This window comes from Pipistrellus hanaki (assembly GCF_964339955.1).
Source record: "Pipistrellus hanaki genome assembly, chromosome: 2".
Lineage (NCBI taxonomy): Eukaryota > Metazoa > Chordata > Mammalia > Chiroptera > Vespertilionidae > Pipistrellus > Pipistrellus hanaki.
This window is the reverse complement of record NC_140504.1, coordinates 121,433,903-121,460,248: the sequence shown is the minus strand read 5'-3', so window position 1 is coordinate 121,460,248 and position 26,346 is coordinate 121,433,903. Positions and strand designations below refer to the sequence as shown.

The 26,346-nt window shown below is 38.5% G+C and overlaps 1 protein-coding gene across 7 annotated transcripts in view; it reads right to left on the bottom strand.

The window, feature by feature from the left end:
• The window catches only part of HIVEP1 (HIVEP zinc finger 1), a 145,997-nt gene that overhangs the window by 7,191 nt on the left and 112,460 nt on the right, over positions 1-26,346 (bottom strand). For 6 of the 7 annotated variants that reach the window (XM_084872699.1, XM_084872694.1, XM_084872695.1 and 3 more), the window contains 4 exons: positions 20,362-26,309; positions 16,317-16,450; positions 15,411-15,586; positions 10,959-11,060 (listed from right to left, as the gene is read on the bottom strand). In XM_084872699.1, coding sequence (XP_084728825.1) covers positions 10,959-11,060; positions 15,411-15,586; positions 16,317-16,450; positions 20,362-26,309 — 6,360 coding nt within the window. The remainder of the gene's footprint in view (positions 1-10,958; positions 11,061-15,410; positions 15,587-16,316; positions 16,451-20,361; positions 26,310-26,346) is intronic. The other variant, XM_084872700.1, reaches the window with a different exon arrangement.

Below are 26,346 nucleotides of genomic sequence, written 5' to 3'. Positions count from 1 at the left end.
ATAGAGGAAGACATAGACAAATGGAAGAATATGTCATGTTCATGGATTGGTAGAATCAACATAATTAAAATGTCCATACTACCCAAAGCAAACTATAAATTTAATTCAATACCAATTAAAATACCAATAGCACACTTTAAAGACCTAGAACTCACTAAAAATTCATCTGGAATATAAAAAGACCCCGAACAGCTATAGCAATCTTGAGAAAGAAGAATAAAGTTGGAGGGATCACAATATCAGATATCAAGCTATACTACAAAGCCATAGTTCTCAAAACTGCCTGGTACAGGCATAAGAATAGACATATGGACCAGTGAAACAGAACAGAGAACCCATAAACTGACACAAACCATTGTGCTCAATTAATATTTGACAAAGGAGGCAAGAGCATATAATGGAGTCAAGACAGTCTCTTTAATAAATGGTGTTGGAAAAATTGTACAGATATATGCAAAAGAATGAAACTAGACCACCAACTTACACCATATACAAAAATAAATACAAAATGGATAAAGGACTTAAATGTAAAATGGAAAACCATAAAAATCTTAGAAGAATCCACAGGTAGCAAAATATCAGACATATGTTGTAGCAATATCTTTTTACCAATACAGCTCCTAGGACAATGGAAACTGAAGAGAAAATAAACAAATGGACTGTGTCAAAATAAAAAGCTTCTGCACAGTATAAAAACCATCAACAAAACAACAAGAAAACCCACTGCATGGGAAAATATATTTGCCAATGTTATTGCCGATAAGGTTTAATGTCCAAAATGTACAGGGAACTCATACAACTTAACAAAAGGAAGATAAACAATCCAATCAAAAAATGGGCAAAGGACCTAAATAGACACTTTTCCAAAGAGGACATATAGAAAGCCAAGAGACATATGAAAATATGCTCAAAGTCACTAAACATCTGAGAACTGTAAATCAAAACAACAATGAGGAACCTTCTCACACCTGTCAGAATAGTTATCACCAACAAATCAACAAATGACAAGTGCTGGTGAGGATGTGGAGAAAAAGGAACGCTCTTGCCTGTTGGTGGGAATGCAGACTGTGTAGCCACTGTGGAAAGCAGTACAGAGTTTCCTCAAAATTAAATTTAGAACTGCCATTTGACCCAGTAATCCCATTTCTAGGAATATATCCCAAGAAATCAGAAACACCAATCAGAAAGGATATGTGCACCCCTATATTCATAGCAGCACAATTTACAATAGCTAGGATTTGGAAACAGCCTAAGTGCCCATCAGCAGATGAGTGGATTCAAAAATGGTGGTACATCTACACAATGGAATACTATGCTGCTATAAAAAAGAAGGAATCCTTACCATTTTCAACAGCATGGATGGAACTGAAGAGCATTATGCTAAGTGAAATAACAAGTCTGAGAAAGATAAATATCACATGATCTCACTTATTTGTAGAATATAATGAACAACATAAATGATGAACAAATATAGAGAAACAAAGCAGTATCGAACAGACTACCAAATTTCAGTGGGAAGGCAGGAGAGTGTTAGAGAGTGGTAAGAGATCAACCAAAGTACTTGTGTGCATACATATAAGCCTAAACAATGGACAAAGACGCTGGGGGTGGTTGGTGAGGGCATGTGCTGGGGGATAAGGGAGGAAGGGGGAGGTCAAAGGGGAAAAAAGAGACATATGTACTACTATTTGTAATACTTTAAACAATACTAAATAAATAAATAAATAAATAAATAAATAAATAAATAAAATTATAGCCAATAAGCTAGCTTATAAATATACACGAATTGAATTAGGTACAGACATTAAAAGCTTCATATTATTATGATTATGAATAGCCAAACATATGCAATGCAGCCTCTGGACGCGGGTGGCTCTCTGACTGTAGTTGTAGACAGTTTTACTTGAACAGCCAGGTTTGTTAGTTTACATGTAGTCTATGGCAGATTTTGCACTACAACCACAGAGTTTATTGGTTACAATAGGCTTTTGGGGCTTTTGTATGGCCCCCAAAGCCTAAATAGGTGCAATTAGGTCCTCTACAGTGATAGTTTGCCAACATCTATACTCTATTTCATAAACCTTACAACCACCCTGTGATGGAGCTGAAATCAAACTTATACACGGAAGTGAAGGAATTTATATAGGACTAGAAGACATGGAAGCCAGAATTTAGAACCAGGTTTTCATACACTTAGGAATCCTGTCATTAATCCAATTAGATATGCTGACTTTTCGGCATTGTATTACAACTGTTCTTTCTTGGCTCATACAACAGACTGTAAAACTGCAAAGGGATAAGTTGGTTTAGCCCCATGCATCCCTCAGGCACTTGAGGATGGAAGGAACCCACACACTTGATTAACACATTCATAAATACATGGCCCTTTAAACATCTATTTAATCTACAACCTTCAAACACCCCCCTTCCCCCCCCCCACCCCGTTATAAATAAATCTTTCCAAAATGCAATACCATTTTACATAAGTTTAATTCCTTTATTTTCTTTTGTGAATTAAATTCATGAAGAAAAAGAGATATGCAATACAGCAATACTGTTTTAAAGCAAATGTTTTGGTAAACTTATGTCAAACATCTTCCTAAAGATGTATTTCAAAAGTATCTTTTGAAGGTCAGTTGGATGAACTGCACCCTGCCCTCCCAGCACTGCTGGACAGTGACACCTGCTGGAAGTCTGATCCAGAGGCAGCACATGAAGCCCTTCAGGACAGGCTGCCCCGGACCCCAGCCGCTGCTCCAGCCCCTGCTCCTGCCACTGTCCCTGCCCCTAGCCCCAGCCCCAATCCCAACCCCTGGCTCCTAGCCCCTGGCCCAAGCCCCAGCCCCTATCCCAGCCCCTGTCCCAGCTTCCAGCCCCAGCCTGTACCCCAGCCCCAGCCCTGGCCCCTATCCCACAGCCCCAGCCACTACCCAGCCCCAGCTCCCACCCTAGCCTTAGCCCGGACCCCAGCCCTTGACCCTACCCTAGTCCCTGCCCCAGCCCCAGCCCCTGCCCCAGCCCTAGCCCCTGCCCCCAGCTCCCAGCCCCTGCCCTCAGCTCCCAAGTCCCAGCCCTGGCATTCTTTGTTGTAGTTTGGTTTTGTTTTTCTCACCTGTCTAGAAATATTACTTTGAAATCCAGATAAAACAAAAGCAACACGAGAAAAATAACTTTTTAAAAGCATGTAACTGCTGGAGTAATGCTTTTTTTTGTTTTTAAAAATGAAAACACAGTAAAAAATAATGGGCCAGAGTTTAATGTTTTTCATTTTAGGAAGTAAACCATAAGACTATCACATATGTGCCATTCATTAATGATATAATACTTTATTTTAACTACAACTCCTAAGGCCTATCTATTACTGTTTCATGTTGTGCATGAAAATTTTTCTTGAAAGGAATAATAAGTTTTCCATAAAAACCCATTTTACATAAAAATACATTCTACAGATTTTATTTAGATGTTTTAGAAACATAATTTAGATTATTTTTAAGGGCCAGTGTGATGGAGGCTTTAAATCCTGTGATCTAAGATCATCATCTTACACATTATCAAGGATGATGATTCCAGTTATTCTGCCGTTTTGAATGGCTCTCTCAATTTGACAGTTGAAGGCACATTATTAACATTCCTTGTTTTGAAGTCTACGTTCTGTTGACAAAAACATTCTCTGGACCAAGGCATGAAAAGTAAATAGCTGGCAGTATGATTTTTGACACAAAAAGTGAAAAGGAAAAAGTTTTCCTAATTCCCCAAGAACACGGGAAAAAAATCCCTCAGATTATATAATTTTTCATGGCAAGAATACAGGGTATTTGCAGCTGGGCTGGAAGGATTTCAGAAGCACATACTATAATTACAGCTTGAGTTGCCAGTTTTAAACTAAATGGAAACTTTTAAATGCCAAAAATGTACAAACTTCAATGGCTGGCTTAGAAAAATGTCTAATTCCCTCCACTTAATTCAAAATAAACATTTCCTAATATCTCTAAATTTAGTCCATTTAAAAATCAGAAGAGGAACTCATCTGCTAAAGGAAAAAGTAGATAGCCATACAGCCTGCTGTTGCCAAAGGTAATGAAGCAGTAGAAAGACCAGTCTTTGGCCCTTCTGAGTCTTCTGCCCCTTCACCACACAACCTGCACATTGACCTCTAATAAGCACACTTTATCACCAGGGAACTTGCACATTATGCTGATGAATAACATCCTGGGCACTGTGTGGTTGGTACAGTGGAGAATGAGTTTAGGATCCTTAAAAAAAGGAAAGACTGTAGACAATGCCAGGAAAAAAAAGTATTGAAGTTATATAGAAATAAATCTGGAGTAAACCTTTGGTAAAAATAAAACAAGGCAGATATAAAGTAATAATTAAATACAAATGCAGCATAAAAAGACTTAAGCCATAAGCTAACCAAGACATTACACCAAATGGTAATGATGTTTACAAAATAAACATTATGGTGGGATACTGTGTAGCGATACTCTCTGGCCTTTATGAGCATTTAATGAATTTGTAGAATGACTGAAAGCTCAGAGATAAAAATTTCTTGGTGATGATTATGTGTGTGCTATAGAAAAGATCAATTAAATGACCACCCCCAAATTTATCCTATAAGCCTACAAACACTGTCCTTAGGTTTCTGGGTGAAGTTCCGCGAAGTCTGGTAGGGGCTAGATTAAAACTCCTGTCTCCCAAATAACACCCAGCTGCTGGTGGTGTTTTTTTGTTTTGTTTTGTTTTCTTTGAAAAGAGTTACCAATTCCCCAGATGTCTAAGATAATCAAAATTTAAATACATGTAGCAAGTTCCTGTAGATCTCCTTAGCTGACTGGATGTGTGACTGTCACACAAATGTGTCAAACCCACTAGTTAATTCAGAAGGTGCTGCAGGACTCCACTGCTGAAACTCCCACCACATTTATTTATTTTTTCAAATATATTTTATTGTTTTTTTTTGTTTTTTTGTTTTTTGTTTTTTACAGAGAGGAGGAGAGAGGGATAGAGAGCTAGAAACGTCGACGGGAGAGAAACATCAACCAGCTGCCTCTTGCACACCCCCTACCAGGGATGTGCCCACAACCAATGTACATGCCCTTGACTGGAATCGAACCTGGGACCTTTCAGTCCGCAGACCAATGCTCTACCACTGAGCCAAACCGGTTTCGGCTCCCACCACATTTTAAATGTGGAATGGGAAGTGTGGCTAGAAAAGCTGCGTAAGAATTTTATTCAGTGTCCAGCAAAGACAGTGTCACAAGTTTTCATGCAATTCAAGTCTTGATGTTTTGCAGTACTGGTTTCCTAAAAGACATGTGGCTCCTGAATTTGGCTATTTATTTATCTTTAATGTTCCTGTAGTATTATTTAAATGGCATCTGTAACCTACTGGCATAATTAAAGGACAAATTTCAAGTGTCTAAAAATAACTCGGTGGTAAAAGATATGCTGTCCATAGCTTTTTTCTTAATTATTTTAGACTCTCACTTTTCACATGGCTAGGCACGTCCCTTATGAAATTAAGTGCAGTTGTGGAGGCATGACAAAGGCATCCAAAACCTGCTGTTATCACTACCCTTTTGGGATGCAGGTTGGAAAGTAACCTGTGATAACTGCTGCGGCACCTTAGCATGTTCCTAAATTTTGACTGTAGACATGCACCAAATGGGATCTTAGTGTGACTTACAGGAGTGTACTGTGAGGAGGTCAGGTTTGTGTAACCTAACACAAAATATGAGAAATGACCTCATGACTCCAGGTTTCCATAAAAGCATTTGAGAAAACTGTTCACCATAACAGCAAGTTATGTGTCAAAAGACCCTATATTGCTCAATGCAATTTTGCTACTTATTTTCGCTTACTGGACTAAGAAAATGGAGAATACGTTGTCAGGCAGGAATTTCAGCATGGAAAGGATCCCATGTGGTGGCTGAAGCCTCAGAAGAGACGCTCCCACGCACCTGACTGTAGCGGGTGAGTGCGCCTCGTGAGCAGGGAGGCAGAAACTCCCATGGGCGAGGAGCAAGCAGGAAGAAGAACCAGCATACAAGGTCACCTGAAAATGACCAGCTTTCAAACTCCAAAGCTTTGTCCTCCTAGCAGACATATAATATTTCAAAACTTAAAACTATAAACTTAAAACTGTAAACTTAAAAATATTTTCTCACTTCTAATTTTTTTAAAAGCCAGCCACTTCATCTATTACTACACCTACTTATAAAAAAAAACTAGTGGCCAGGTGCATGAAATTTGTGCATGAGGGGAGGGGGGAGAGGGAGGGGCCGCGTCCCTCAGCCCAGCCTGCACCCCCTCCAATCTGGGACTTCTCGGGGGATGTCCGACTGCCGGTTTAGGCCCAATCGCTTTGGGAACGGGCCTTAACTGGCAGTCGGACATCCCTCTTGCAATCCGGAACCACTGGCTCCTAACTGCTCACATGCCTGCCTGCCTCATCACCCCTAACCACTCTGCCTGCAGGCCTGATTTGCCCCCAACTGCTCCCCTCCCCCCCCCCCCTCTACCAGACTGCTCATACCCAACTGCTCCCTCACCCCCACTGGCCTGATCACCCCCAACTGCTCTCCCCTCCTAGACTGATTGCCCCTAACCACCTCTGCCCTGCCACCATGGCTTTGTCCAGAAGGTCTCCTGGTCTAATTAGCATATTACCCTTTTATTAGTAAAGATGTGTATTTTTTCTTGGAAAATGAAATTGATAGTAAAACTGAGCACTTCATAACATGTTGCTAATCCCTTAGTGTCTTTATGGAGTTAATAAGGGCAATGTTTTAAGACATATGGAAACATTGAAGTAGAAATAAATCAAGTCCTTATCTTTCATGATAGTTTATTCTATGAAGAAAATTATACCACAGTGATGCTGGGCCAGAGCAGACATTAATTCCAGGGGGAGTAATGCCTGCTAACTTAATAAATGAAGAGTGAGGTTTCTGAAAGTCACACCAGACTTCCCACCCAAACTGGTAAACTCCATCTGGGGGAGAGTGAGGAAGGGGCTTTGTTTATAAAAACACCCTTTCAGACAAATATTTTTTTCTCTATGGTATTATTTATTTTTGTTGGTGGTGAATATAACTTAATTAAATCATGTTTCTTTTAGTCATTATTGTCTAAATTCCCACCACAAAATAGAACAGTGAAAATTCCAGGGTCACAGATATCATTTATTTCCTTGTTTCAAAAAACATTTGAGAAAATAATCTGGATTAAAAATCAGAAATATATGGGCCTAAAAGAAATGACTTTAAATAAGACACATGAAAAACTCAGGCTTTCTTAAAAAAAAGGAACACTGTATATTCCTGAATGTTTACAAGAATACAAATTCTAGAAAAATCATACCTATGAGATAATGACTTTCAAGTGTTCAAACATCAAGAAATTGATATAAACTGCCATGGCAGAGACTGGCTATATCTAAGGAGATGTGAGTATAGCTGAAACCTAGAATGATAGCTTCCCATGCATAGGATGACCTATTCACCAACCACTGTGCCAGGGTGTGCCCTGTCCAACTTTCTCAGCCTGTGCCATTTACACTTTTAATGTCCTATTCTTGTCCAACCTCTGGACATTTGCTCAAACAAGTCCAGAATACCTGCCTTCCTTTATCCTATCCCCTCATTGATACCTTTTAAAATAAAACAATGAATGAACAAGTAACTTCCTTCCCTTTCCTCTGAGACACACTTAGTTACCCTTCTGCAACCAACGAGGCTGTCACAGCTCCCTCCCTGACCCAGGCTTGGGAGGTGAATCCTGCCAAGTCAGACCAACCTCATGGCCAGGGCGGGGAGCTCTTGGGGGCATGACCACACCTATTAAGCAGTGCTGGAGTGCTAAATAGATAAAGGAAGGAATCTGAAAGGGAATAAACTTTTCTTCTCTAGAACTACTGAAAAAAAAAAAAAAAAAAAAAAAAAAAAAGGAACAAATTTTATCAATCTGGAGAGATCATTATTGAGGATGAAAAAACAGAATAATCAGATAACTTAAATTATCTTCTAGTCTTCTAAGCCAATGACCAAAAAATAAGACATTATCAAACAAATGCCTGCACTACTTTAACAATACCTATATTGACTTTGGCCATATCATGTAAACACTATTTGGAAGTGAAGGTAATAAATATTGTATTATAGCCACCATTAGATTTTAGTAAAGGAGGTTAATGGATAACTAATATATCAAATTCTAAAGTAATCTTGAATTATTTTCTAACAGACTGTAAGTCATTTGTTCCCAGTCATACATTCAATCAATAATTATTAACTGTTATCACTAGTTGCTAGGCACAATCCTAAGGTGCTGGAGACAGAGCAGTAAATACAATGATATCCCTGACCTCCCCTCTGGTAGCACTCAGGGGGTGGCGCAAAACGAAGGAAGGCCCCGGCCAGTAGCCAGCAGCTGGGGAAGGTGGGCAGCTAGAAGGCCCCGATTGGTCCTCATGGCCAGCCAGGCTTAGGGTTCCTACCCATGCACGAATTCCATGCACTGGGCCTCTAGTATATATATAAAAGCCTAAGCAACCATCCAACCAGTAGCTATGATGCATACTGACCACCAGGGGGCAGACACTCCACACACAGGTATAGAAACATGGAACAGACTAATGAATCTCAAAGGGAAGGGAGGAGGGAGGAGAGCAGGAAGAGATTAACCAAAGATCTTATATGCATACTAGAGGCCTGGTGCACCAGTGGGGTCCCTTAGCCTGGCCTGTGAGGAACAGGTTGAAACCAGCAGCCTGACATCCCCCAAGGGATCCTGGATTGTGAGAAGGCTTAGATCTGTATACTGGGCCTCTAGTGTTTTGTAAGATCCCTCTTCCTGAAGAAGTAGAGCATATAAGAGTATATATTATAATAATAGTAACTTTCACATTTACATATGTTCAGGCATCAGTATTTCATATTGCAACCTCTATGCCTTTTCTCTTCTGTGGGTAATAAATATACTTGCTGAAACTGTTACTCATTTTTCCTAGCTTTTTACTTCTGAAATGCTCAACATAATAGAGATACTGACACAGAATTAAACAAAGACACTGACACACAGTTAAATTCCTAGCAATTAAAAAATTAGCTTTTATATATGGAATTAAAAATACCCAAAAGCCCCCCCCCCCAAAAAAAAAAAAAAAAACCCACAGAAAAAGAGATCAGGTTTGTGGTTACCAGAGGCAGGAGGTGAGGGGAGAAGAAATTGGAGAAAAGGTGATCAAAAGGTACAAAGTTCCAATTATAAGAGAAGTTCTAGAAGTACAAGATGATAACTATAGTTAATTGTGCTACATGGTATATATGAAAGTTGTTAAGAGAGTTATTTGCTTTCTCTTTTTGTTATATCTATAAGAGATGGTGAATTACAAATAAACTTCTTGTGGTGACCATTTCACAATATGTATTTAAGTTAAACAATTGTGCTGCACATCCTAACCTTATACAGGGATTTATGTTAGTTATATTTTAATAAATGAAAAATCAGCTTTTAATAAATATGTTCCTTGGACAAAAAAGTTACACATGTTAATTGGGTATGTATTTTTAAATCCTTACTTTGCCATCCTCAATATGTATCAAAGCATCAACTTGTACATAAATCCTAAAAAGCTCCACACTGTCCTAAATTTGCTATTATTATCTTTTTCTTCTTTTAAGAATATATCAGTTTATTCTCCAAAAAAGGTTTAAAGGCAATCCTTTCCCATGATTACATATTACATAATTTCAACTGTACCACTTTAGATGTGAGTCCCTCTTTTAGCATATTTGGAAATAAATTCAGACTGACTCATTCAGTATGTTACTGATTGTCAAGTGGAATTAGATGCATTTGGTTTGTTACCTATATTTTCAATGATGTCCTCACCTTTTTTTTCTTTGGGAAATTTATATCAAATTAATGTTCATTAAATAAAACAAGCAAGCAGGTAAATGTTTAGGACATTTTTCAAAAAAGCAGTAGGACAACTTTTTTCTTTTGTTAATTTCTTGGGTTTAAAAATGTCTTAGGAAAGGATAATTCTATTCTGTGATTGTCCAAAACAGATAATCAAGCTTACTTTGCTTCAAAGTTGATTAAAGATAAATACTTTCATTTGTTGAGTTAACATTGTTAAGAAAACAACTGGTTAACTTTCCCAAAATAAAAAAAAACACTATGGGAAGCAAGCAAATGTTTTATTCCACAAATTTTCCGGAGCAGCTACTAGGAGTCAGGCACTCCGCTAATGGCTGTGGGTGAAGCAAAGACTATTCAGTCATTGATTCTGCTCAGGTACGCTCAACAGTTTCAGGGGAAAGGTAAGGTAAGCATGTCAATCATCACAAAATAAGGCAAAGGAGAATTCAGTACTTTCAGGAGGAAAACTAAAATATTTTAGGAGTTCAGAAAAGGGAAAAATTGCTTCCCCTAAATGTAGTCTGGGAAGGGAAAATCAGAGAAGGCTTTGTGACAGCAGTGGTATGAGCAGATCTTGAAAGAATGGAAGACTTCGACCAATGCAGACTGGAGCCAGGTTTGTGTGGGGAGTGAGGGCAGGGTAGAGGGAGGGCTGAATCAATGACAGGAAAGCAGCAAATCCAAGCATTATGGTAGGTAAAAGAAGGAAAGGAGAAAGAAGGGTGAAGAAGGACTGAAGAGGCTATAAAGTCAAGTGGCTTATGCTTTATTTGGTAGGCAAATAAAAACTAATAAAGACTTGAGGCAGAGGAGTAATATGATCAGACACATGCTTCAGGAAGATTACTTGGACTTCGGTGGGGTAGATGGAGAAGAATGAAGACAAATTAGAGATGAGCAAACTGAGGAGTCTATCGCATAATATAATGAAAATAGAAATTAAGCAGTATCAGTGGAAATGGGAAGAATATGGATGCAAAAAATAGTACATTATAAATAGCATTTATGAAAAATATGGAATAAAGCCTTACCTGATTCTTCTGTATCTTGTTCATCTATTAAACCTACTGAGACGCCTAAATCCACACATTTCTTGCTATGTGTCTTGGACTTCATGTGTTTTGTCAGATTTCCTTAAGGGAAAAGAATGTTTACTAAGCTTACATAGTATTATTCTGCTATTGCATTTGTCAACACTGGCAAATTCCATTCCTATTTCAAGTGAAAGTACAGGTTGTGGTCATACAATTCCAATGATTATAGTTTGGGAAAAGAAAATATTGGCATTTGCATGTTGTAGAAACCTTGTTATTTATTAGTTAGTTTGTCTTTTTCAAGTCTGACTCTTCTACTTTGAATAATGTCTTTTTTGGGGTTAATTTTCCAATTGCTTCTGCCTGGGACCTAAATGGTTTCATACCACTGATTCTGGACCTTATTTTGTTTTGTTTTGGCATAGGTATAGGGTTTTGCTTTTCAGTAGGTAGCTTTTCTCCCCAACATGGTCCAGTCACTGGACAGGGGAGCCAGGCTTATTTCAGAAGTCTTGAATGCCACTTCAGCACCAGCATTAAAACTCCAAGTCTGCAGGCATATATCTGGCTTTGATGTCCCTATGGGCTTTTTTATTATTATTATTTTTTAAAGCATCTGTTCAATATGCTATCTTGGCATTTCTTTTTTATTTTTGGTATCTAGGAATGAGCCTTTTTCAACTTCGAGCTTGACTATAAGAAACTATATTTGGTTATTATTACATTATAAACAGTAATTCTGAGTGTTTGGAACCTAAGATAAAATTCCCTGCATTAAGTTCACTTCCCCATATTGTCTACAAGTGTTATAATAGGATCTCTAAAGGAGTGTTTCCTCAGGCAGCTGGTGTATGGACCTCTGTAAGTATTAGCAGGGTAAGTGGGAATCACTGGGCATCTTACCTGAGGCGATCTTTAGTGCAGGGGAAGAGCTCAGATTCCTTTGGGGACACCAAGCAGAAGACCACAGACACACACAAAAAAAACTACCATAATGGGAAAATCATCTCCTTTGAGAAAATAAATATCTACATACTGAGCTTGGTATGCAGGGAAAATTAGCATTTGAGAATAAGTGTTTAGAAGAGCTAAAAATGTCTGAATCATCGGTCTGGGTGTTGGGCTTGCAATAGTTGAAGGACCTGCAAAATTGCTATATTTACAGAGCCTTGATTCCACCAAAAATGCACTAAGCCCATGAAACTGGTCACACTTGTTCAAGCTAACTGTTGCAGTAGACAGTATGCACCACATCCCATAGCTTAGTGCATCAGGGGTTCAAATGTAAGAGGGTGCCCAGGCCAGCTAAGGTCTAGGATTCATCAAACTCTGCCTAGCTCTATAATTCCAGAGATAACACCTGGCTTAAATAGATTGGTCACATCTGACAATTACTTTAAATACATTTAAAAATAAAATATAAAGCAAATATGACAGTGTCAATAATTATTTAAAATGATGGGCATATCAGTGTTTATTATACAAATCTCTACTTTTTTGTATGCTTTAGAATTTTCACATTAAAAAGTTATAAAAATGCTAATTGGCTGAAATTTCCACTTATAAGTCAAAATACTTCTTAGTACAATAAAACTATTACCCAGATACAATGTCCAATAATAATTTCCTTTCAAATGCTTTTATTATTTAAGTAGATAGCCAAAGAAGGGTATTTCCTTTCTATAAAGTTAATGTACAATTGTAACTAGGCATATTTGGGAATGTAAGTTTTTAATAAACAAATTTTCTCATAGCTTGAGCTATTACTATTAATAAATTTCTTAAATAATTTTAAATAAAACAATTTGCATTTAAATATGTATATTAAAATGCAAATATCCCCTAGCAATGCTATAAAGTTTGTGCACTAATTTAATAGATAAAATTATCAACAAATTTAATAAACATTCATCTAAATCCTCTGGAAAGTATGAGAGATTTAGTTTCTGGGTTCCTATAGCTACAAATAGAGTATAGTTTTCTATCATATACATGGAACTAGCTCCTACAGAGATGCAAGCTCGCTGTATAGTTCCTGTTGAGTGACCTTTAAAGCAGAAGAGTGAAAGCAAATAGATTATTCTGAGAATGTACTCATAAATTAACTATGAGCACAAATGATGAAGATTGATTTCTAAGTGTTACCACCAGAAGCATCAATTTCTAACACTACAGATCATTCCCTTGGTAGTATTTTGCTCTCTTTGCATATACATGTATAGCTTATGTTATTTCATCGCTATTACTTTTGCTTAATAACCAGACATGTTCAATAAGTAGAGCTGAACTGGCTAAGAAATAAAAGTAAATGAGAGTAGGGCAAAATCTACAGCCTAATATAAAATAAGTCTATTATTATTTAGCTACCTTTAAAAGGTCCTATGTAATCTCTTTTAGATGTATTTATAAAATCTAGACTGCTACAAGGGAAACTGATCATCATGACAAGAATAAGGAAATACTGAATTTCTAATATTTTCTTTACCAGTCACAATAGCTAGGGTAGCTTTCTTCAAATAAATATTAAGTACATAATTCCTATGAGTTATTTGACAAAACAAAAAATTTAATGTGAATTCTGATATGCGACATAGTAGAGAAATGAGAGACATGAACACTGCTAACATACACTGATCAGTTTATTAAATGGTATGCTCTACCATTTAATAAAAATTTTATCTAAAATTGCACATTATGTTGTTATGAGTTATTTCACTAAGATTAATACTTGGTGATTCATAATATTCTTCTTTGCTAAGAAATCTCTATAGTCTCGTTTGCTTTTTTCCACAACTAAGTTTTCCTTTCTTGACCTTATTTTATGAATATACTTTTTTTTTTATATCCTAATTCCTTTCCCTCCCATTGAGAAAAACCCATTTCATATTAGACTTTGATTCTCTTTATTGGTAACATCATTCTGTACATGGTAATTTTTTTTATTAGTTATATTGTTCTATTACTAGTGTTCTGATCTCATAATAGAAATTAATGGGTGTTTCTTAATCATAGAATTAAAACCAGTGAAAAGAGAAGCAATACGTTGGGTTAAAGATCAAAGTACTTTATCCTCTTAAAACCTTCGCACAGGACCAGAAAAATCATCCAGAAATCCACCCTTCACTTCCAGAAGGATCTACATCACAACCAAAGGATTATAGAATTACTGTTTCCCCCAACTCCTCATGATTTCGTGAAACTTTTTAGAGATATTTAAGGCTATCTTAAGATTTTTTTTAATTTTATCACTTTTATTTTAGATACTATTGGCATTTAAGAACTACTTTGAAGCTACTTAGATGCTACATATTATAACTCTCTTTAAATGCCAATAGATACTAGTAAAGCAATGTAGTAAATTTTGCTAAAGAGGTAATCAATCTTTAAGACAAAAGCTAAAAAGACAACCAATAAAAAAGCAAAGCAAATGCTAACTCCAAAGAGATAAAAATTGATTCTGTAAAAAATTATCAATTACATATTTTTTACAGATATAATCTTTTCAGACAGATAATTTTATAAATCGCAGTTTTAGAAATATTCTTATTTTTTAAAGGGTGTTACATAAAATTACAATTTTAAGTAACAAATTTTCCCACAATGGTTCATGAACAAGAGGCCTAATGGAGAAAGTAAACATTTTATTGTAGTGTACTCATTAAATGAACCAGAAAATTTGAAGTAGGTAAAATTACCTTATTTATAATAAAGGCTTATAATTTAAGTAACATACAAGGTGGGGCAAAAGTAGGTTTATAGTTTGTGAGTACACAAAACAGAGTTTATTTGTGTATTACTTATTAATTATTATATTATTTTCCATAACAACTGTAAACCTACTTTTGCCCCACTCTGTATAAATACAGAAAAAGTACTAAATATAATATTAATGATTAGTTATGAGTTCTATAAACATTGAAGAGTACAAAAGTTAGAAAATTTTTGAAGCTGAAATTCAACAGAATTTGGGTTAAAAAAAATCATGAAAAAGAAATGGCTACATGCCTAAAATCAGATAATAAAACATGAATGTAATCATGCAATTATTACTTAAAATGTTTTCAATCACTTAACACCTAAGTAATCAAAAAAATTGTAATCATGAAAATTTATTTTTCTTCTTCAGCCCCAAATTAAGTATTTTTAAAAATGCCTTTAGTCATCATACTATTCAACTATAATTTAGGGAGTAAAATAAAAGAAGGCAGTTGCTCCTTTTAAAATGTTATTTTTATTACATATATATTCTAAAAGCATGTAATTAACACCCTCCCTCCCCCAAGAAGTCCAAAAATATAAAGAAAAAAAGCTACAATGTTGACAGGACATAATTAATATTAGTCCCATTTAAGCTACTGCATCATTGGTCAAAGAATATATAAAGTTGCTTCTTCGTGCAATTAGCTCAAAGCATATAAAAAAGAACCATGAAGGAATGCCATCTCATACCTTTCGTCTTAAAGGAGAAGTTACAGTAAGTGCAGTGGTAGGGGCGGACATCTGTGTGGGTTCGTATATGTTTCTTTAACATACTAGGTTTCTTACAACGTATTCCACATTCTTCACAAATGTACTTTCCTCTTCCCCTGCCTCGGACATATACATACTCTTCATTTGATTTATATCTAATTTAAAAAAAGAAAAAAGAATAGGGAAATTGGATACTATATCTCTGAGAAAATATTGATAATTAAAATTCAACCTAAAAAATAAAACAAGGCACAATTTTTAGACTCAAGCAATATAAACTTTATGAATGTACAGTAACACAATATTCCACTTTTTCACATCAACACTCAATATTTTAAAAGCTAATTCTAACCAAACAACCTTATTCATCAACACTAGACTTAATTTAAAAATATTTCCTCTTTTAAGTCACTGGGTTTAAAAGTATTCTTTTAAACTTTTAAATTCAATAACAACAACTATAAATTCTGAAATTTTTCTGAGCTTCACAATAACTACAATTGACTTTTACCTTTTGGGTTTCTCAAAACCAAATACACAAAAACATCAAATAGGCAATAAGTTCATCTCTCTTAAGAATAGATATTCCAAGTCATTCTTTATTATAAATCAATGTGAACCTCAAGGTTCACTCTGAAACTTTGTTCTTAGCTGCCTCCTAGGATCCACAATGTTTCCTAAATAGTTCTTACTGCCTTAAACAAAATGGAATTATTTTACATAATACTAAATATATATTTTGCCATGGAGATTCTGTTAATAAGTTGAGATACCTTACAATCTTTATATAAAATTGGCACTGATAATTCTTTATTCACATGAAAGCAAATGTACATTTAAAAAGTAAGTTTAAATGTACATTTAGGAAGTAAAATTTGTACTTGCCCTCCATCAAATATTTTAATTCTTCTTGGTTCACTTTTGATTAAGGAATTTTCTTTATCTTGCTCACTGTTAATTTCAGAGGCATCTTTATTGCTGAATTCAACTACTGTGGACTTTTGATTACCTAATGCTCTCTGGAAAGAAAAAAAAAAAAGAGAAACTAATTTAATAAAACTGAAAACACAAACACACTAATGTTTCACTTGGAAAATAAACAGTGTACAAAGTTAACTTCAGGAAATGCATTCCAAGGAAGTAAGAGGTTAAAGGTTATCTGCTTTATCTCCTCCCTTATCTTTAATATATCTGTGGTAAATCATAGCAAACTGATAAATCTTGTACTATTTTAAAATCCTACCACAGTCCACTGACACCCCAAAATGAAGGCTTTACAACCACCCACTCTGGCACAACATGAGTTTAACCAGAACCTTTTTAATAGACTAAATATTTCTTCTTTTTAAAAAAATATATCTTATTGACTTTTTTACAGAGAGGAAGGGAGAGGGATAGTTAGAAACATCGATGAGAGAGAAACATCGATCAGCTGCCTCCTGCACACCCCCTACTAGGAAGGTGCCCACAACCAAGGTACATGCCCTTGACCGGAATCGAACCTGGGACTCTTGAGTCCACAGGCCAATTCTCTATCCACTGAGCCAAACCTGTTAGGGCTAAACATTTCTTCTTATATCTAACCACTCATACTGCAATTTAACTGTATTTCTCAGAGTTTATTCTTTGGAAATGGCAAAGAGCTAGTCACCCCTTTTGGTATAATAATGTCTTATACTACCAAGAAATATGCCTAAATCCCCTTCAAATTCAATGAACTGCCAATTTAAAGCAGTTAAGCCCCACTTCCGAATATTTTATTCTTTCCCTTCTTATTTTAAAGCATAATCATGTTTCCTCTCTGTATCTTCTCTAAAATTCCTGAGTACTGAGAACTATGAGACACAGAAATGGGTTAGGTTTTGGCTTGATAATAATGAAATCTCTAGAGAAAGGTAATGAACTCAGAATGATTACACTGTGCACTCCTTCTGTAGAAACATTATGGTAACACCACCTTAATTATAACTCTGTACAACTGCACCATTCACAAGTTTCCTCAGTCCTCACCCCCTTCCACTCTCACGTGTCTGTGAGGCAGGCAGCGCAAGGAGATTATATAGTCATTGTCCAAGGTCAAGTGTTAACAGCAAAGACTTAAACTCCAACCGCCTGCCAATTCCAAGGCACAACGTTTCTAATGAAGGGCCTCTTTGTACAAACCTGCTTTAAAAGTGACATCACCACGAGGACAACTATCTATCCTACCAAAATGACTCAATAGTAAGTGATCATGAACAGAAGGCCTCTTTGGCCTCAGAAAGACGACCCTGGAAAGCTCCTGCTATAGTATAAAACCAGAAATAAAGTAAAGCTGCTGGACTGAGTTTCTCAAAAAGGCTGTATGAAGAGGTAATGCCACACACCTGGCAGGTAACAATCAGCCATCTCCTTTTCTTTTCCTGGTAAACATGTTTCCCCACCACTTGCAATACACACACACACACACACACACACACACACACACACTTTTGCCTTAACTTTGTACCTTTAACAGACACCCTAATTCCCACCTATCTTTTACTCATTTTCTTACTATCAAAATCTGGTTATTATTTATTTACCAGTTACCAATGAGCTAAATGCTAAAGGGCTTACCATTTCCTTTTTCTTTATATCCTTGACCACCCCATGGCATTATCTGTTGGTGACACCTTGTTTCTCTTTGTAATCCTCTTACTTTAGCATTTACCTGTTCTTTTCCATTTTGAATTATAAGCACATTAATAACAGTTGGGTTGTGAATTAACAGTCAATCCAAGAGCTAACTAATCCTCCATAGCCCACTTTCCCATATGACTCAAGTCTCCAGTGGTATTAGAATTGCTCAGTCCAAACACTGTTTGTTAGTCTTCACATTTATTTGACCTCTCAGCTTAAACAGCTTTACTTGAAATACTTTCTTCATTGATCTGTGTGATACCACTTTCTCATAGCTCTCCTCCTTCCTCTATTAACAATATCTTTCAGTTTCTTATGTGGACTTGCTTCATCCATTCAACCCCTTTACATAGTAGTGATTCTAGTCTAATCCATTCTAGGCCCTTTCTCTTTACGTGTTCCCTGAGCAATCTCATTAATTACACCTGCACACTGAAAAATCTCCACACTTTCTACCTGAGCTCTCTCCTAGTTCCGAATCTGGATATGTGCATTTCCAGAGGCATTTCTATGAAGGCACTGGTAATGAAGAAGAGCCACTGTTCAAAGGCACTTGAGAAATATACATGAAGCTCTGTTTAAAGTCTCATGATCAGCTCTCCTTTTCCAAAATTTTTATCTAGAATAGAGTCTGAGCATTTAAATATTAAATTATGAATGGTTTGGATACACCCTCCTCCACTGAGAAAGTTTCAATAGCTCTCCACCAGCATACATATTCTTTGTTTTTTTTCTTTTCTTTTTTTTTTAATATATATTTTATTGATTTTTTACAAAGAGGAAGAGAGAGGGATAGAGAGTTAGAAACATCGATGAGAGAGAATCATCGATCAGCTGCCTTTTGCATCACCCCCACTAGGGATGTGCCCGTAACCAAGGTACATGCCCTTGACCGGAATCGAACCCGGGACCTTTTGGTCCACAGGCCGACGACGCTCTATCCCACTGAGCCAAACCGGTCTCGGCCATATTCTTTGGTTTTTACCTACACTTCCAACTTCGAAATATATCACCGTTTCAAATTTACAACACCTACTAGTCATGACAGATACACCACAGTTCTTTAAATGAACCCAGTTCCTTCTCACTTCCATGTCATTCATCAGACTATCAAAATTTCTCATTCTTATTTGCAAAAAAAAAAAAAAAAAAAGAAAAGAAAAAAAAATCCCCTCTCCCTCCCCCCTTTTTTCCCCCCAGACTCAGCTAAAGTCTTTTGAAATACTCCTCAACCTAGTGGTAGTGTCAAAGACTTTCGTCTTTTAAAGTTGTGCATACTTCTATTATAATACTGAACTATGGCATTTTCCTATTGAGGAGCATATTTCCCTAACTTATGAACCTGTATTATATGCTTGTGAACCTGCAGAGGTCAAGGACTTAAAGCACATGTGTCAAACACAAGGCCCGCGGGCCAAATCCAGCCCGCCAGGCCTTGCAATGTGGCCCGCACCGCGCTGTCATTACTGCACTCCGCTGTCAGTTTATGACATTGTCAGTTTATGACTGTTCAGTAAACCATTCGGCCCGCGATTTAGGCTGGATTTTAGATTTTGGCCCCTTCTCTGATTGAGTTCGACACCCCTAACTTAAAGTATAATTCTGAATGTTCAGAGTCCAACACCCAACACAATACTCTATCTGTCCATTTACTATTTATCCATCTATCCTTAATCATTTAAATTATTTTATTTTATTTTATAAAGCCAACAACTCTAATAAGACTGATTCTACCTTCCTCTATAAATCTTGAACAAATCAAGTAATTATCAAGTGTATAAGTTAGTTATGTTGGGAATCCTCTCTAGCACTAAGATGATGCTGAGAACTGTGGAATGAATGGCTGTCTGCTTATATTTCAAAATGACATATAACAGTTTTCAATTGCTCACACCTCTGTTCCCCTGCGTTAGTAAGGGTAAAGCATAAACATAATCTCCTCTTACTTAATAAAAATAAAGCTTTAATGTAGGAGGAAGATGACCATTATTACTGTACCATTAAGTAAATATTTAAATATTCATCTGAGAAAAAAAAAAGTACTCAGGGCAAGTTATAATTTTCAAAATGTCTCAAAATAGAAAGGACTCCAGCTAACCCTATTCAGTATAACTCCTGGGGCATATTCATCATCCTTTCTTTCAAATAACTACACTCATGAAGCTCAATGTGTCATTCACAACTTCTAATTAAAGAATTTAAAGGCATCAAGATATGTTAAAATTCATTTGCACAAACTATTTTTAAAGATAAATAACATTTCAAGTACCTTGCTTAAGTTGCTTTTCCACTTGCTTGAATAGACCAATAAATCTGATTTGGAACGGGTGGTTATTGCTTGACAATACAGTGATTTTCCAATCTTCTGCTTTGAATTAAGGAGGGAAAGAGCAACTTTTGTAGGCAAACCAAGTGGATTTGGATTACTGTCACTCACTGTCCAGTCAGTATAGGCTGAAGTTTTCTGGTCAGTCTGAGGCAGATGCAATGTTTTCTGTCTCTGCAGATAACACCATGTGAAGCTGGTTGTGGTCTTCAGGCTGGGAAAAGACAGCTGCTGCGTGTCTCCGGCCTCCAGCCCTGAAAGAGTGGTGGCTGTAGGTTGGTTTTGTTCTTGGATGTTCAATTTGTCACTTTGATTTTTAACCTCTGAAGACTTCATTTCTCGGTTATTGTCTACACATTCTAAAGGAGAAATGTGGGTATTTTCTGAAGAAACAGGTGAATTTCTAACTGTAAGAGTTAATGATGTGGATGACTTGATGTTTTCAAATTCTTGCACCTCTTTTGTAGGTTCTATAACTACAGACTTAGAGTGCCCCGATGACAAATTATCTGCTGGTAAAACATCTGTCAAATTAACAGCCTCACTACTAATTTCAGGTTGAGAAGAAGTATCCTGTTCCAATGTCACACCATCAAGGGGCTCTGTGGTACAAACCTGCCTCACTAACACAGGTTTCTTCTGCTTATTAACTTCATTAGCTCTTGAACTCAACAGTTCGAATGGTCTAGTATCTGTTGCACAAACAGCTCCATATTCATCTTTAGCTCGCTTTTGGTGCTTTTCCATAGCAATGTCCAGACTATTTGCTGGGGAAAGCATCCTTTTACTAGAAGCTGAAGGTTCTTGTTGGGGGGAAAGTCTACCAATAGACATTTTCTGAGTTTCAGGCAAGGATTCTGAAAGAAAAGAATTTTGGCCCATCTCTGAAAAAACATTTTCACAAACAAGTTCTTTCTCTGGGTTTGGCAAAGCATTCTGGTTAACTTTTTGTAATTTTGGCTGGGAATTTTGTTCTTCACTGATTGACACCACACTACAATTAGCCTGGCAAACGGGCTGACTAGACAGATCCTGGGTCACAAGGATTTGTGGCAGAGGTGTGACTGGGGCAAAGCAGTACCCTGGAACACTACTCTGCAGATGCACAGGCAGTGCAAACGATGTCGGCACCTCCTGCACCTGACCGCCGAGCGGCCCGGGCTTCACTGGCGGTGGAAGACATGAAGCAGCCATGGCATCTACTCGTCCAGTCGATAATGCTAATGAATTAATTTGATGATCAGCCCCAACTGGATTAGAAAGAACTTGCTTTGGCAGAGAATGGACAGGATTAGAAGAGCAAGACAGGCTTGAAGTGAAAGTCTGACACTGCAGTTGGTACTTGGGAGCAAAGCAATCCTCACTTTTGGAAGATACACACACACTGGGATTTGCATCTGGTTTGACACTCTGTGCAGATACTTGCAGAGACATCTGTGTGTTTTGGTGGCTAAGGGGTGCATGGATTTGATTTAATAATTTAAGACCAAAAAGCTGTTGAACAGGAAAGATGCTAGTAGAGTTGGAATTTGAAGACTGTATTTGCAGATCCTTAACTTGAGTCTGGGTGTGCATAGTATTTGTGGGAAACTCGGCTGAGGATGTATTAGTGAGCTGAGGCCCCTGAAGTGGCACTGCATTTACACCAGGAATAGCAATGGATTGGAAAGATGATGGGTTCCCAAGAGACAGAGGACTTTCTGGAGCAATGTTTAAAGATATCTGCCGTATCAGTGGGCCCCTCCTTCTCTCTAAGAGGGGTACGTGTCCGCTCACCCCCGTGCCAGAAGCGGACGCCGAAGGCTGCAAGTCAACAGGTGGCATTGCCTGAGGTGAAGTTATGCTTCCGCAGTCGAATGACTTACTTCTGAAATCAGAGATTTCCATGGATGTTGGCATGCAACTAATCTGTTCTGAGGCAGCTCGCCTCATTTCCCGGTGAGCCCCGGGAATGCTCAGTGTATGAGAGCCAGCTGGGATCATGAGGAACTCTGTTTTATTGAGGAAAGCGAATTGCGGGGAGGCCTCGGTTTTAGAAATGTCCTCTACATCTAACGAAGCTGAGAAACTTGAAGTGTGAGATAAACTACTCTCCTTACTCAGACTCCTGGAAAGAGTGGAATCAAAGCTGGACTCAGTCGAGGAATGCTCTATCTCAGCAAGACGGAGCCTCTTCTTTTTGGGTGGCAGTTTCTCTGTCGGCAGCTTTGACAACGTTTCACTACGCTGAGGCCAACTGAACTTCTCTGATTTTTCCTGATCAGGACCTTGGATTCCAAGGTCCCGATCTGGCTCTTCTGTGACCAGAATTTCTGGGACTTGGATGCTGAGCTGCCGAACAAGTCTTGAGGGCTGTCCTAACACATGCCGTTCACTGGAAATCTTTCTTGAACCTTCCTGAAATTCTGCTCGAAGAACATCTAACAGTGCAGGCTGTGGAGGATGAGATGTGTTCTGAGAAGGGTGACCTTCCTCTTGGGAAATTCCTATCACTTTCAGGGACCCAACCTTCACTGTCCTACTGAGTTCCTGGAAAGAAGCTGGAGACTCAGGCTTGTCAAGGGAACTGGGTCTGCTCAGTGAGTTGGTGTGCTGGATGACTGAGATCCCAGCTCCATGTCTCTTCAACTCTGCCTTGTCCTGGGACGCTGAGCCTACCTGTTGTTCCATGATGGTAGACAGCTTTGGATCCATGATCTGGTCAGGGCCCCTGCCAATGAGCTGTATTTGGGGGCTTTGCAACTGAATAGTTCGATGCTGCTGCTCACTTGTTAAGACAACAGTATGCTTAGGCAAACTGGAAGCAGAGCCCAGAGTATTGTGAAACTGAAGGGCTTCAGAGCTTTTTGGAGAAACTCCACTTTCATTTTGCTGAACTTCATCATCATCTCCAACACTTTTCATTTTCCTCCTTTTCCTGATCTGGGGCGTCTGTTCCCATGCCCCCGTGGAACCAGCCACTCTGTAGTGCAGAATCTGGGGCTGTGTGCTGTTGGGCACAGGGCTGTATTCAGGTTCTCTCACAGCTACCTTCGTTTTTGGTCCGTGTAATTCTGAACAGTAAAATTTCTTATGATTTTCAAAATTTTCCAGCTTTCTATACCTGTTTCTACAAGTTTCACACTCAAACATTGTCCCTCGCCCTTGATGAGACTTCTTTTTCTCTACATGTGAGCCGGGAGCCAGGGACTTGCTCCTTGCTGCCCCAGTTTCGTTTGTGGCACTGCATCCCTGATAGCTCTCCTCCAAGGACTGCCCAGTACCCAGCACCTGGTTTTCACTTGCTGAAGAGTCTTCCACTGCTGCCTGTCTGACAAGGGTTCGGGGATGTCCACTCTGGGGCAAAGAAGTGCTAGGTGCTGATACAAAGACATCATCACAGAGAGTGCCAATTTTGTCATCAAATGACTGACTTCCTCTCAGTGGGTGAGGGGGAGGTAATATGTTTGTAGGTACTGCTGAAAAACCTGTGGTAGGCACAGAATTACTTCTCGTAATAGGTAAACAGTCAAGGGAAGGTACGGACAGAAGAAACACTTGCTTTGATTTCTCAGTAGGGGTGAAAGGGGACTTTGGTATATCAGAGCTTGAACTTGTTCTCCGTCCCATTGGTTTTAAATCAAACTGGAAAGAATCCTTAAATATGTATGATTTGGGGGAATCGATACTTCCTCGTCGTGAAAGAGAGGTTCTCCGTGGCTTCACACTATCCAACTGCTTATCATCTACCAAGGCTTCATTGTCTGAGATAAGCTTTGATATCCGTTCTTCAAGTGTTTTTGTTGCCAAAGGTGGGCGCATCTGACCTGGTAAGATCGGTGCTTTTTCACCTGTTGGCCCTGTAGGAAGTGCTGGTGGACTAGCTCGGGGTGCAGTGAGCCCATTATTCTTACTTGAGTCTTGTTCCACAGAAGGTAAAGTTCTGGTGAGGGGGGCTGGTGGACTCGCTGTCTGATCAGCACTTTCAGACCGGGAAAAGTAACCAGAATCTGTACTTCCTAAACTTCGAGGACTCAGAAGTTTGCCTTGTTGCTCTTGGGAGTAATCGGTGGCCTGCTGCCTTTGTAGCTGGGCATGTACTGTTCCTACGTGGGATTCTTGCTTTGCCTCTGGCTGACTCACGTCCCCTTTCTGACGGGACTTTTCATCCGTCTCCACGGAGGACGTACAGGATGAATGTGACCGTACACTAGTAACCTGAAGGTCCTTCTGTTTCTGTGCACTAGGAAGTTCAGGCTTACAATCCGTAAGCTTCGGGCTGTCAACTCTCAAAGGGGTCACATTGACAGGGTGGACCACGACTTTTGGTAACTCGGTCACAGTTTGTGATTCTGAGGCTTTGTCATGCAGTAAAACGTTGTCACCTACCACATGATCTAGATTGCTTGGAATGGAACTTGATTTTGGTAAAACTTCAGAATTTGATATCGGTTTCATTAACTGCCCAGGCTGCAGGTCCACAGAGCCTGGCTCGTTCTGTCTTTCATCAGCAGCGCTCTCGTCATCGCTGTCCCCGCTCTCTTCTGCATCTGAATGGATACTAAGTGCTTTGGGGGACTCGTGAGAAGAGAACAAACCGCCAGCATCTGGCTGCAAGACAAGTCCCAGTTTGATAGTATGTGCGTGGGATTTTTTGTGCTTGTATAGGTTACTTTTAGTCTTAAATGAAAACCCACAGGTCACACAGGGATAAGGCCGCTCTCCAGTGTGGGAGCGGATGTGCTTTAGAAGCACACTCGGCTTTGCACAAGCTCTATTGCAATACTCACAAATATATTTTCCTTGCTTTTTTGGCTTCTGATCTTTCAGAAGTAGATTGCACATTTGCTCTACGCTGTGATTCACAGAGGCAACAGGGATTGAATTATACACTGGTATCAGGGGTGACTGTACAGAGTGAGCTGGACTTATTGACACAAGCAAAGCAGAATCCATGTGCTGGTTTTGAGGAGTAACCTGAGTTCTACCGGAAGGTGAAGTTAGACCTACAGATGATGTCACTGCTAGATGATACACCTGCTCAGGCCTGGGGTTCTCTTGACTGTGTAGGTTTGTCAGTGGTTTTGTGAAACCTGCAGAAGCTGGAAGCTGTTGATTTTGTTGGTTAGATTTAGTAACAAAGTGTTCATGTGGATTATATGAATGAGAAATTGACTGAACCAATGCTTGCCCATTCTTCTGAGCAGCAGACACATGCACTGTATATGAGGTACAAGAAGACACGGTTTCAGAAACAAATTCTTGCGAAGTCTGATGTGGGGCATCTATTGAGCTGTTTTGTGATTGAGGGGGGATTTGTACAGTTTTATTTGGTCTTAGTTTTTCTATCTTAACTGCACAAGATGAGCTCTTTTGTGACAAGGTACTCAGTTCTGGCTCCATTGCTTTCAGTAAGACATCGAATGCGGTGTTTGCATATGAGGAGGAAGTAGGATTACAACTAGAGGAGATACATTCACTATGGTCAGTCCTGGTTTTACTTGACAAAGAACTAGAGTCACATTTTCCACGGAGGAAGTCTGACTTGGGGTCAGAGCCTTCCGAGCTCCACCTACGCAGTTCAGATGGATGCTGCAGAAACAAGGGCTTCTTTGGGGAGACAGGGTCTTCGGACTTGGCGGCCTCGCCAATCATCCCAAGTGTTTCTCCATTTTGTTTAGTAAACTGCTTTCCGTTTTTTACAGGACTGTGATTCTGTTTTTTGTGAGACTCTGAAGTACTTTGAAGAACGGCGAGGGGTGGCTCTTCTGTATTTTGTTTATGTTTTGCCTGAAGAGGATTTCTCAGGGGAGATTTTGGTATTTTTTTCAGGTGATTCTCAGCTACAATCTTTTTTCGTTTCACACCTTTAAGTGATTCGGAAGTTCCTTTAATACCAGCCTCCAGGATTTCTGTTAAAAAAGAAAAAATAATTGGTAAAATGGTACA